The sequence below is a fragment of the Tauraco erythrolophus genome, chromosome 21 (assembly GCF_009769465.1).
Source record: "Tauraco erythrolophus isolate bTauEry1 chromosome 21, bTauEry1.pri, whole genome shotgun sequence".
Lineage (NCBI taxonomy): Eukaryota > Metazoa > Chordata > Aves > Musophagiformes > Musophagidae > Tauraco > Tauraco erythrolophus.
This window is the reverse complement of record NC_141485.1, coordinates 4,874,046-4,887,806: the sequence shown is the minus strand read 5'-3', so window position 1 is coordinate 4,887,806 and position 13,761 is coordinate 4,874,046. Positions and strand designations below refer to the sequence as shown.

At 41.9% G+C, this 13,761-nt stretch overlaps 1 protein-coding gene across 4 annotated transcripts in view; it reads left to right on the top strand.

The window, feature by feature from the left end:
• The first annotated feature begins 59 nt into the window (after positions 1–59).
• GOSR1 (golgi SNAP receptor complex member 1) overlaps positions 60–13,761 on the top strand; it is a 38,611-nt gene continuing 24,909 nt past the window's right edge. Inside the window, exons 1-6 of one of the 4 annotated variants that reach the window (XM_086624691.1) lie at positions 60–108; positions 654–762; positions 2,477–2,564; positions 2,787–2,894; positions 4,281–4,372; positions 4,750–4,824. In XM_086624691.1, coding sequence (XP_086480817.1) covers positions 78–108; positions 654–762; positions 2,477–2,564; positions 2,787–2,894; positions 4,281–4,372; positions 4,750–4,824 — 503 coding nt within the window. In that variant the 5' untranslated portion in view covers positions 60–77. Of the gene's footprint in view, positions 115–632; positions 769–1,524; positions 1,575–2,476; positions 2,565–2,786; positions 2,895–4,280; positions 4,373–4,749; positions 4,825–13,761 lie in introns of those variants that run through there. The other 3 variants (XM_086624690.1, XM_086624689.1, XM_086624692.1) reach the window with 3 other exon arrangements.

Sequence of the window (13,761 nt, the reverse complement as noted above, 5' to 3'; positions counted from 1 at the left end):
CTTGCAGGAAGACGCTCTGGCCCGCTCCTCTCGGCGGCGCGGGCTCGCCGGGCCGCGGCTGACGTCGGACAACAAAGATGGCGGCGGGGAGCAGCAACTACTGGGAAGGCGAGTGGGGCCTGAGGGCGGCGGGCAGCGGGGCGGCGGGGCCCGCTCGGGGCCGTCCTGCCGCCGGGTCCCCTCTGCGCGCCGCCGGGGGGGCTGCAGCGGCGGGGCGCGCTGGCGGGGGGAGGCCCCGGGCCCGCGATGAGGGGCGCAGCACCCCGCGCCGGCCGCGCCCGCTCCTGCGGGCCGCGAGCTCCCCTCTTCCAGCGCGGGGTGCTTCCCCCTTCCGTCAGGGTCCCTGTTGTCGGTGCCCCCGTTCTCTGTGGGGTCCCCCGCTCCGGGGCTCCCGCGCCAGCGCTGCTGGAAAGCAGCTCGTGGGAACGCGGTCCCCAAAGGCGTGGGATCCCCAAACCGCGCGTGTCCCCAAACCGTGTGGGGTTCCCAAACCGTGTGAGGTCCCCAAAGGCGTGGGCTCCCCAAACCCTGTGGGGTTCCCAGACCCTGTGGGGTCCCCAAACCACGCGGGATCCCCAAACCCTGTGTGGTCCCCAAACTATGTGGGGTCCCCAAACCTTGCACGTTTGTGACTTTCCGGCCGCCCCGTGCAGATCTCAGGAAGCAGGCGAGGCAGCTGGAGAACGAGCTCGACCTGAAGCTGGTCTCCTTCAGCAAACTCTGCACCAGCTCCAGCAGCGCCCGAGACGGGAGGCGCGACAGGTATAGGTACTAACCCCTTTCTTCATGTTTTAAATGCTGCTCCTGGCACTCGGTTCGTTTTTACAAGTTGCTTAATGCTGCTCCCACCAGCGGCTCTCCTGCTTGGCTTCTTGAGAAGCTCGTTTCAGCACTCTGGGTGCTGTGTCGCTGCTGTTGGTCGCGGTTCCATATGGAGGGATACTGGCGTCGGAGTCGGGAAGGTGTGCGGGCTGCAGTGGTGCATCCTGAGAGTTGTGTGCCACCAGGGGAAGCTGAATTTTAAGCTTCAGTTTGTAACTCTGGAGTTCACACGTGAACTAATGATGGGACTTTTTAATGCACGCCACCGCGGCGTGTTTTCCAGTTTTTCTTGTGTTAAACTAGGAGGAGGTTTTCAGGGACTTCAGTGCGGGGGGAATTTAGCCTTACACCTCTCACGTGGTGTGGTATTTGTAATCCTTGTTTCAGTGGTAGGGGAACTGGAGCACTGAGCAGCTGTGACTGGTCCCAGGTTGCACAGGGGGCTGGCCCTCTCTTCAGGAGGGGTAGCTGTTTATTTCTGGCTTTCTTCTGAGTAGCAGTAGCGAGAGCTATAGAAGTGTTTATATATAAATGAAACAGATATATATACACACGTGTGTATGTATTTGAATAGTTTATGTTTGCCTTAGGTGGGTTCGTGTTTGACTGAAGAATTAGTATAATAAAACTTTTCAGGTCTTCCTGTCTTGTGGACCAGAGTTGAGGTCTTCCCTGCAGTTCCATAGTGCTGCTTATCAACTTCTCTGTCCCTGGGCCCGACCTTGACAACCGTCGTTCTTTGCTTATTAACTGTGGGTCCCAACACTGTGTATCAGTTGTGAGTGTGACTGCTGTGTGTATGTGTTGGTGTTTTTTCTTTTTTTTTTTCCTTAATTCAATGATTGAATCGATTTTTGAACCTTTCCACAAATTTCTGATTCTGGAAGCCTGAGAGAGCCTCAGGAATGATCACATTACTCTTGAATCAGTGCCCTAGTCTCTCTCGTGTTTCTAGCTCTGTACTCTGTTACCTGCCATGCAATCAAAGTGTTTTAGTTATTTTTGCTGTCCTGTGCAAAACTCATTCTCTAGGTACGGCAGCTCAGCAAAGCAAAGAGTAGTCTCTGAAAGGTGTTAGCTGTCATACTTCTGCAGGCTGGCGTACCCTGTGCTGCACTTCTGTTGCATAAAGGTGACTTTTCATTGTGGCTTTAGTGTATTTTAAGAAGCACATAGGAAAGGTGGACTGTGTGAAACTGCAGTTGTGATAAATTGTGTGGTTTGTATTGCTCTGTAGAGCTTAATTGCTCTGCTTAATAAGTCAGTGGGTTGTCCTAGCGCTGTGTTAATAAGGTGTAATTATGTAGCTGTTGTAACATGCTAGTAGCACAGTGCTCCCTCCTGCCAATAAATAAGTAAATCAAGCTTAAAAGTTGGGGAGGGAAGGGCATTGGTGCTAGACACGTGCTGGAAGTAGACAAGGGTTTAGTGTCGGGCATATCTTCCAGGGAGAGGTTATACTTTCCCCAAGTGGTACTGTTTCCTTAGTTCAGGTAAGAGTTAAAGGCATGTATGATAAGAAAGTGTAGTTTTTCTGAGCTTACTTCATCTCTCTAGGAAACTTGCCAACACTTAACACTAGTGTTTCCTTATTTGTTGCATTCATGAAAAGGTGATGTCCTTTTCTGTAACTGCTCCTCTTCATTTTCCTTAGCTCTGATACAACTCCTCTCTTAAATGGATCGAGCCAGGACAGAATGTTTGAAACCATGGCTGTGGAGATCGAGCAACTTCTGGGAAAGGTAACTCAAGCTGCTGTGATTTTACTTGAGCATCTAGGAGATACTACAGTACAGGTGTCTGTGATGAATGTCAGGAAATACTAGTGTGGGTGACAGACAGGTGTGTCTGAAGGTATCCATCTGTCGTTAGAGCTACCTCCTTCCACTTAGGTACCATAAATTTCCTGCAAGAATAAGCCATTTCATGGTTCTGCGTTTGATTTTTTTTTTTTCTTCCTCCAGCTTACTGGAATAAATGACAAAATGGCAGAATACACAAATAGTGCAGGAGTCCCGTCCCTGAACGCTGCACTGATGCATACGTTACAGCGTCATAGAGACATATTGCAGGTAACGGACATGTGTCTTTCTTGCATTTATTTTGTTTCTTTGTTTGGGATCATAGAATCATAGAATCATTTGGTTGGAAGAGACCCTCAAGATCATCGAGTCCAACCATTCACCCTGCATTGTCAGAGTCCCTAAACCATGTTCCTCAATGCCATATCCACACGGTTTTTAAACACCTCCAGGGATGGGGACTCCACCACCTCCCTGGGCAGCCTGTTCCAATACTTCACAACCCTCTCTGTAAAGAAATTTTTCCTGATACCTAACCTAAATTTCCCCTGGCGTAACTTGAGGCCATTCCCTCTCATCCTGTCATTCATAACATGGGAGAAGAGACCGACCCCATCTCCCTACAACTTCCTTTCAGGTAATTGTAGAGAGAGGTAAGGTCCCCCCTGAGCCTCCTCTTCTCCAGACTAAACAGTCTCAGCTCCCTCAGCCGCTAAATTTTAATTATTAGTGGTGCTGATATCCCAGTATGCTTGAAAGTCTTACTGGAAGATTTAAATCCCACTCATCCCATCTCACTTTTCTTCTCACCCCAATTGATGAACTCTGAGTTGAAAAAATAGCATTTTTTTAATGTCATATTGGTGACTAGCACCTGGCTAAGAAAGAACAGTGAAGTGTCCCATGATGGCTAAAGCTACTAATTAGTGTTATAAATCAACCATGTTTCAAACTAGTCACGTTTTCCTGGCATAGTAATGTTAAAAATGCATGTTTTATTATTTATTGGCTGATAGCGTAGTCTGATTTCTGTTTTGTACCCATGCAAGACACAATAGAAAAAGCATAGCATTTTGTAAAAGCCATAGCATTTATGTGAAGAATTCTGCCAAATGTTAACAGTGGTTTTGATGGACACCAGTTGCCTGTTAAATTTGTTTTCAGGAAGTATTAGCTGCCTGAGATGTTTTCAAATGTAAAATTGCAACTTGAACATTAAAAAAAAAGGTAAAAAGTTATCTTCACTTTTCAGAAAAAACTTTTTTTTTTCATCTAATGTAACTTAATGAAATAAACCCAAGAATGTCTTCACCACACCAAATAAGTAGGTTTTACTAGGGCTTCTGATTCCACCACTATCAGGAGATTCCAACACAAAATGATAATTCATCAGAAAGGTGAAGATATGTGAAATTGGGACAAGGAATTACAGTGAATTTCCCTCTATGACCTTAACAGTAGCTTTCAAAAGTTCGTGAGTTTTAAAAATACTTGACATTAACTTCCAAGCATTTCTGGTGTTAATTTAACAAATTGGTCTTGCACATTGTATTAGAGAAAGTTGACATCTTAAAAGATGATTCGGTCTTACTAGAGTATATTGTTTTGTTAAATTGATCTGGTGATCCTCATTTTGGAGTAATGGTTTCCTTTCAGGATTACACGCACGAATTCCACAAAACCAAAGCGAACTTCTTGGCGATACGAGAAAGGGAGAACCTGCTGGGATCAGTACGAAAAGATATCGAGTAAGTCACGTTGTGTGGCAATGGCATGGGACTGTGCTTGGAGGGAGGAGGTGGCAACGCTCCTATAGCAGAATACTTGGCATAGCTTATTCATCTGTGCTCTGAACAAAGCAAAAAAGTTACTTCAATTGATGACTTTTTTAAGGTGGTGATAAGATTCTGTATTGGTTTGGATTTTTTTTTAACTGAAAAGAAATTAATGTTTTTGAAGTATAACAGTAAGCTATGCCAGATCATGTTAAAAACGTCTGGAACTTTTCTGTTTGGTCACCAGAGTAACAGAGCATGATAGGTATGTAAATCATTTAATGCTGTCTAATGAAAAGCCTCTGGAAAAAATGTTTTTCAATTCTTATTGGTTTTTTTTTACATTTTAGATCGTACAAAAGTGGGTCTGGAGTGAATAACAGAAGAACAGAACTATTCCTGAAGGAGCACGAACACCTTCGAAAGTAGGTGTTGCTTGTTTTTGACTTCTGTTGAGGGTGTCTGACATCTCTGGGGAGTGAAGCATTCTTACTTTCAAGTATGGGTGAAAACTTTGTCCTCTGGTAGATACTGTCCATGATGAATGCCTTGCAGTATGTATTCTACAACAGTGCTGCTACTATGCAGCTGGATAAACATTTATTGCTCATGCTGACTGTGAAATGCTGGTAGTAGGTAGTAGTCATGCTATTTTTCAGTGATTTCACCTTTAGGATCCTGTCAACACTACGTGACATTTATACATTGTCTTCGGTGGGCTTTCACAAGTCACTTGTGACTTAGACGTCGTGCTTGGCCTCCTCTTTTAACAAAGTAGATGCCTTTATAGTCTACCAACTGGGATAAGGGTTACAAAACAAAACAAAGTCCCAATGATTTACCTGTTCTTCCTTTTCTTCTCCTTCACTTGTCTGTGTTAGGCAAAGAAGAACCTTTTTTTTTTTTTCTTTTGTCTCTACCGAATGTGTACAAAAGGTAATGGAAGAGACTAATTCCAAAATTACCTGTGCACTTAAATATTTGCAAATTGACTCTGGTTTGTTGGCCAAGATAACATGCAAAACAGAAAGTACTTTGGTTTTATTCTTGCTGTGGAGAGGGCATTGGATGATGAAGAGTTGCTTTGTGTGTTCCCCGTTTAGCAAAAGCAGCACGCTCCGACGGCAGAGCGCTCGAAGGTTCATGTTTTCTAGATAGTCAAGAAGTGGCACTCGTCTTCGTGCCTCTGTATTGGCTGTAGTCGTGCTAAACTTCAGTCTTACACAAGAGGGCAGGCTTTCATTTAAAAAAAAAAAATAAAAAATTACTTGTGGCTTCCTTAAAGATAACTTAAACTTGTAGCCAGAACTGCAGAAAAAGCTTTTACAGGAAATTAAAACCAAATTTTTCGATTGTGGCTTACCACCGCTTCATCCTCAGTTTTCTTTAATATCTTTAAAACTTAGAAATTAATTTATTTAAACTTGAATTATGACTTTTGTTAGGTTGAATTTATTATTAAGCACGCTTGATCAGGAAATATGAAGTTTCCATGAAAAAAGCAGTCTGAATATTGTGGAGGTGAATGTTGCCTGAAATGTTGTGCTTTGAAGAATCAATGTCAGTTAATCTGATTCTTTCTAGATGTTGTATTTGGGGTTTTTTGTTTTGCTTTGTTTTTTTATTGGAGAGGTAGTAAATACTTTTATACGTTTGGTGTTTTGTTAAAGAGAGCTACAAATAAAATACTTCTGGAGTTGTAAAATACACTTCCAAGAAACTGCCATTCCTCTGAGTGCACTATTTTGAAGAGTTTGAAACAATGAAGAGAGGAAAACTTAAAACATTCTATAAATGTTGTCTGGCAGAATTTGAGCCTAGCATTCATTGAGGCATCGGTTACTCTGATCTCTATAAACATACTAAACTCTCCAGTATGTTTTTAGGATAAAAATGCATGAAAAACAGAATTAAATAAGGCAGTTTCAGAAACAGTGAAACTGTCTTCTAGGTGATTATTTGAAGATGTCAAGACTTAAAAAAAACCCTTCAACATTGAGAAAAAGAAAACAAGAAATAAATGAGGGTTGGAGATCTTTAGGAAACAGGCAAAACTAATCATGGAATGCACTGCAAGGTGGAGATAACTGTGAGGTGTATGAAGAAATGTGGTGTAGAAGCAGAAGACAACCTTGGCAAGAAATCAAAGCTTGCAAGATGTTCAAAGCTTGCAAGATATTCAAAACTTTCGAGTTGAGAATCAGTAAGCTCAGAAACAGATACTGGCAGAGGAAATTATTAAAGAGTTTCATCATATTTGTTTTCAGAGAAAGCAGTTAATGAGCTGTTAATGCCAAAAAGCTGTAAAAGCTAGCAAAAGGTCCCCCGAAATCACCAGGAGCTGGTAGTTTACACCAAACATGCTTCTAGGATAAGCTGACAAGCTTTGTGTGAGTCTTGGTGCCGAATATTTGCAGTGCAGTAAGTCATGCTGCTAGACTAATTGATGGTGAATGTACATACACTGTCACAAAGACACCACTAAAAATACCTTTGAATTTTTACTGTTAAGTTGTGAAACCTACAAAAAAAAGCTTGAAAAATGGAGATGGGAACAAGTGTGTTCTTATATGCTGCAAAATAATGAAATAGTGACACAGAAATTATGTATTCATGTCGAATATTGAAGCATTCACTTGGTCTTGACTCAGCTTAATTTATGATATTAAGTACTTTAACCTATTACATATTTATTCCGTGATCTGATAATGGAGAATTTCTGAGCTGTTGCCCCACTGCAGAGTACCAGACTCGTCTGTCAGCCTCTTTCTTCATGCACTACCACGTGGGACGGGATCAGCGGAAGCTTGAGTTTACTCTTGGCGGCGTTTTCCGTGAATGCTCTTTAAAAAGCACGCTGGCAGCCCGAGGCGGTATTGTTTGTGGTGGTATCTCACTTGGGAGTAAGAGGAGGAAAGCCAGAAAGCTTTTTCTCTGGGAGGGACTTTGGAGAGACCTCTGCTTTTTGCCTAAATCTGCCTTTTTATTTTTCTGTCACATTTTGAACATCGTCTCTTCTAGAAGGCCTAAGAGCGAAGGAGAATCTGTCTGTGTTAATTTTATGTGTGTAGGTAATTGTAAAAAAGGAGGGGAAGTAAAAAAAGGAAACTGTGTACAAAATTTTGGTGAATAAAAGGATCTAAATTATATTAAAGCACCAGAGGAATTACAGCAGCCGAAGCGCTGCGCAAACCCTTGCTATGCCTGTAGTAGGTAAAACTGCTGTCGGTTAAGCTGCGAGGACCACCCATCCGTTCGGATTCACTTTCCCTGCGTGGGGCTGGCTGCTGTGTCAGTGCTGCTGGCACCAGGGTGTTGTGCACTTTCACGTTGGGATCACGGTGCTGCCGGGACGGCCCTCGGGCTGGGGGCACGCGGGGCTGCGCTGCTGCACCCCGACTCTGGGAGGGTTAGAGAGAGCGTGTTGTGTTCTTCTCTTTTTGACTGAGCACTTCCCTATGGGTTCAATTCATTTTATAAATCAGCTGGTACTGAGTTTTATTGGGAAAGGAGATTTGTGTAGAAATTTTAATGGCTGTGGATAGGAGGCAAAAAGTTTCTAAGTCACTCAGTTTCCTACTTAGTTTCTATACAGAGTTTTATGTACTTCTGGAAAGAAAAACAATAATATCTAATTTTTTAAATAAAATTTTTAGCACCTGTTAATTAAAATGAGGCTGGAAGACAGGTCTTGTCAAATATTGATACCCTGTTAATAGTTTTACCTAATACCTTAGATATTTTGACGTGTCAGATGCTTAAAGAAATAGCAAATCCAGCCCGGTCATGTTTTCAGCTGATTTTTGAATGCTTGTTTTCTTGGGTCTGTGCCATTCAGTAAAGGTGTTTGTCTCATCTTTTCTGTTTGTAAGCTTTTGGCCAGGGAGGTAAACAAGTCATCCTTTTTCTTGTAATACTGTTCCATCTGAAGAAAACAATTTTGATGAATAGATCTAGCTTAGCATTTTAAAAACTGCCTGGAAAGTGCTGCCTCAGAGGAAAGAGTCCTGTCAACTTAGTGTTTGCCCTGAGAAATTCTGCAGTTGTTGATGAGTTATAGCCAAAGTCAGCAAAGAAAGGACTAATGTGTTTGATTGACTTTGCAATATTGGGTATGTGAGTGAAAATTTCCCTTGTGCTGGTAGTTGCAAGTGACACTGATGAATTTGTGTAAAAATTGATGAAGGATTCCAAAGTTTAGATAGAAGTTACAGGTTTTGTTACCTATGATGAATTCCTTGTAAAACCAGATGAAAACTAGACCACTTCGTGGTTGCCAGCGTTAGCTGTAGTAGATCTCTTCTGTCATTGTTGGGCCACTGTGTGGCTGTTGCTTTATTGCTCAGCTCCAGCGCCCAAAAATCAAACCTTTCTCCTTTTCCAAAAGAAATGGCCGGTGCTGAACCGGATGCTTGTGCTGGTGTGGGTATCATGAGCTGTGTTTTTAATTGTTGTCAGATGACTGTATGTTTCTGACGAGTGTTGCTGTGCGGGCTATCAGTTTATCCAGTAAAAAATTTTGCAGCTTAGAGTATCAGTTATGGAACTGGATGATCTTTGAGGTCCCTTCCAAGGCCAACCATTCTATGATTCTATGAACCTGCTCAACATGTTGAGGCTTAGCTAAGGATGTAAAACACCCCTGTGTGTCTTAAAACATTTAGCACTGGGAACAGAGAGGGTAGGGGTGCCGGAGTAGGTGGGTGAGAAACCTTGAAAGAGAAAAGGAGGAGAGCAAACAAATCAGAGGGATGTGTTCGGCATGTGGAAGAGAAAAGAGGAGTAAGAGAAGTGAGCAAAAGAAATAACGGGAATCTGCAGCAGTTGCATAATGGTGCTATTAATAATACATACCTGATTCGTGGAGATGATGAGGATAAATTAATGTTTGTGCAGTACTTCATATATGTGAAGTACTCTGGAGTACTAAGTATTTTTATTACTATTATTATTGCATTTCATTTTTCAGCAGAACTATTTCAAATTTCCTGTTGTTGTTGTTTGGGCCACATTCAGTAGAGAATAATCACCGGGAAACTGCTTTCAAACTTCGTAATACAGCCCGGATCTTAATAGAGGGAGTGACTTGTTGACCGTTTTTCCACTAAATACTGATGTTGCTTACAAATTTTCACTTCAGTACTGATTTGCACAAAGAAATCAGCTTAATGAAATGCTGAGAGTGCCTTACAGGGTTTTCGATTATGGGTATGTTGGTCTTTTGGGAAAAAGCTACCAGATTTCTACCTTAATTTAATTTCCTTTTCTTTGTTATCCCTGTTCTCTGCTCCGAACGCCCTGATTCCCATTCATTTTGCTGTTGCTGCTCAGGCTCCTGTGGATTTCAGTGATCCTTCAGAATTGGATTAAAACCAGAGAACTGCTGTTGTCTCCCCTTCCGTCTCCTCCCTCTCTTTCCCTTGCCCCCAGTTGCAGGGGGACACACAGATGCCTGAGCAGTTACTGTTCCAGCTGACACATAGTTCACCACTGCATCTTCTCCATCTTCTCTTGGAAAGAAAAAGGCTGTAGGAAAAACAGCTAATTCACCAATTCCTTTTCCTTCCCAAGGTGGTCGGGGAAGCAGCGGGGAGGGAGGAGTGTGATGAGCCTCTTCCCTGGGTACCTGCTGGCTGCCTGCTCTGCAGCCTCACAACTGCTGAGCTCCACTTTAGTCAGGCCGGTTAAGGGTTGTTTTTTTTTAATTACGAAACTTGCCTCTAAATTAAACTTATTTTTCGTTCGTGTCAAAGCAGAATGTGGCGTTCTCATCGCTCCATTCTCTTAAGTTAAAAACAGATTTTAACTGAAGCGGCGCTTGATAATGAAGAATTTTCTTTGCTTTGTAGCAGTTACGAAAAACCAAAGCAGATCTGCTGTGGAAGGCCAGTCCCTTGGTTTGGACTGTTTGCCAAGAAGCACCGCGTACGGTGTCGTTTGGCGGCAGGCTCGCTGGGCAGCGGTGATGGAAAGCTGCAGCACTTTGTCTATTGAACTGGAAGATGCAGTGCAAGGAGAGGTTGGGGAATCTGGGTTAAAATGTTTCTCCGCCGGCCATTAATTGCAAGAGCTCTGGCAGTGGTGTGTCATTGTTTTCCCTGATGCCATTGACTTGTTTTCTTTGTTTCTGGAATAAGGAAGTTTGTGAAACCATTGCATTAAAAGTGCGTGTGAGTGCCTTAGCGAGCCACTCAGGGTGACGTGGTAATTACTTTACTGACTGATTTACCACTCAATATCCGTAATACGGACTTTTTGGGTAGGGCCATATGCTCTGTCTGAGGAGCAGCACAAATAAAATGGTTTTCAAGGAAGGGATTTGAACAAAGGAGGATTTTTGGTATTGCAAAAGCTTACTTAAAAAGCATAACGACTTGTGCTGTAATCCTGTTTCGAAGTAGGATTCTGTTTTTTTCTTTCTGCTGTCTCCTATTGCCGCAGAGTTTTCTCAGTTGCAGTGGTGCACCAGTGATTCCTTCCTTTAGCCTTATATCTGCATGGAACTGAATGGGTTTTATTTCCAAGCCTGCTGGCAGAACCTCTTTCTCTTGAAGATTCATGGCAGAATGACACAAGGCCACTTCCTAAGTGGCTGGATCAGCTTCCCTTGTAACAGCCCCAGACTAAAAACAAGACTTGGGCATATCATATACTTAACAGACAGCACAGCTTATCTATTTCCTTATTTTAATAGTAAATATTCCTCAATGAGGGACATGGTTCATGTCTTCTGGAAAAAAGGAACTTCATTGCTCATTATGTGACTGTAATTATATGACAGTATGAGCAAGTTATTAAAGTAGTTTAATGAGAATTCGGGGAGGTTCAAAGCTTGCAGGCAATGAAGGAAGATGCTCTCCTGGGTATCGTTATTATTTATAAATAACTTAATAAAAGAACGTGAAAATCAGCCAGGCACTTCAGGATTTAAAAGAGGCTTCCCTCTAAAAATAGCATGAGCTTCATTAGAGTAAAATCAACTAGTGCTTTTCATCTTCTGTGCTGTATTTAGGACTTAAAAAACCAAACCTACTCCAAAATACTAAACCAAAGATTATATTAATCTCACAAGGTTTATTTGCATGCTTTCCTTTTGGTTGGATTTCTTTAAAAAAAATACTCTAATCAATAATTTGTGACATTGATGACTAGTGTGATATTTTTATACTTCGTTATGTCTAAAATGAATGATATTTGAAGAAAGAGGAGGAAGAACCAAACAAACCCACCACACACATGCACAAACCTGGGTTGGGGACTTCCTTTGTAACTTCCCCTAAGAAATGGAATTCTCCAGGTGAGGAGTGCTGCAGTCACACAGGTGTTATTAGCATTAAGAACCTCAAACTCCTTGTTTTCTTCTCATCTGTATAAAATGGGAAGGTTTGTAGCCCCAGGAGAGCGGGGGCTACAGAACCTCTCCTGGGTCTGTTTCAATGTCTGCAGAAACTGAGGAACAAACCCTGGTAACACCGTGTGAAAGATTACACAAACAGATCACGGAAAAAGAGTGGCTGGGACTGAAACTCTGCTCTGCTTCTTGTTCTGGGCTTTACCTTAGAAACAACACTGTGCCCTTGCTTTGGGGAGGGGGAGGGATATAAAACCACACTTCAAACTTCAGAGCTCTGTGTTTGCTTCTGAAGTTTCTTGCTCATTTCAGAAATAAACAAGTCAGCCATGCATGTTTTATTTGTTTTTAGCTCTCCTTTCAACACTGTTTCTTAACTGGGACAGCTTTCCCCCCACAAAGCCTATTGAAATTAGGACTTTGACAAGTACTGAAATCCTTGCACGGGTTGGTTCTGAAAGTAGGTGCATCTTTTGAACAGAATCAACAAATATGCAGTTCTATAGAATTTATTTTGTCAATGTGACTGTGAGCTTCCTTTTTCTTTAAGGCCAGAAGTGCTCGCTCATTATTTGCTCTTGGAACCCCCAGTAAAAACAAGCTGTTGAATTTCATTTGATTTGTGTGGATATGTTAAAGAGTGTTTATTTCAATTTTTCTCAAATACAGAGTGTACCTCTGGAGAGTTATCATATTACTGTATAAATGTCATTCTTGAGTTTATTTAGTTTGAACCTCTGTACTAATGCATCAGAATGAGATTCTCTTAATTCTTGGCTGCTATGTGGTAGGCTGTGCAGGTATCTTAGTGTGGTGCTTTACCAGTGGTTTGATAAAAAACATCAACTCCCATCTGCTGAGGATACTTTCTATCAAATCCATGCTGGTAAACAGAACTAGATCCAAATTCCCACTGAAGCATGCCTATTTTAGCCTCATAATACAACTTTGCTTAGAACCTTTCAGGGACCTTAGTGGTGTTGTCAAATGAAAGATGCAGAGTGCTTTCCTCTCACTTGAGAGACTTGTTTATATTGAGTATAGTCACACTTCTGGAAGAATGCAGCTTGTTCAGTCTTGGATAAAAAGACAAGTGTAAGAAATTGGGTCAGAAGAAAAATGTTGAGATCTTTACCCATTAATGAATTGCATCCTGAGTTTGGATTGCAGACGGTTTAAATGCAGTGTGCGCTTTGAATTTTGAACCACAGGGGTTCATGATGTTTTATAGTTAACTATGCAATTTTAAGAATCATTTTCTGAAACTGAATAAACAGGCAGGTAGATAGTTGTAACATGAAGTACTTCAGCCAAGTCCTGGATGGAAGCCAGATAGCTTTCTACATCTACCAAACAAACCCTCAAAACCACAGCAGGTGAAAATGCAGTTAGGAAGCAGAATACGTTTCTGTCAGTGTGTATTTTAGGGTTTTGTACTAAATTAAAATTTGATTGTCATCCTAAGGATAACGCTGACTTCATTTCTGTGTTAGCTCCACTGGAAATTAAAAAGATATTAATTACAAAGTTGTTTATATGATGGGGTTCTTCTGGAAGACATTCCTCCTTGTGTTCTCTTTCTTGGTTACTTAAGAGGATGTGAGTAGTAGAACAGTTTTTTCTAGCTTTAGTCAAAACCCACTGAACTAGAAAAGCAGCACAATCTTTTTTTGTTACGTTACAGATTACAAACAGCTTGTGTTTCTTGTGATTTGTGCATCTGTCTTGTCTGCGTGTGCCCTACTGATCAGTAATCCCAGGTTATCTTGGTAGAGCTCATTTTTTGTCAGATCAGTGTTGGATATCACAGGCTGTTCCTGCTTATATACGCTTACAAGTGTTGCTTGATTCTGGGGGTTTTGCCCTGTAGTTAAAGGTACAATGTAAATGACACGGTTTTAGAGCAGAGGAAGTAATGAGAACAGCACCGCCACTGAATGCTGCTTCTGCATGCAGCACGTAAAATTTGAGGAAATGCCGATATAGTCCATTAGTAAGTTACTGGAATTGT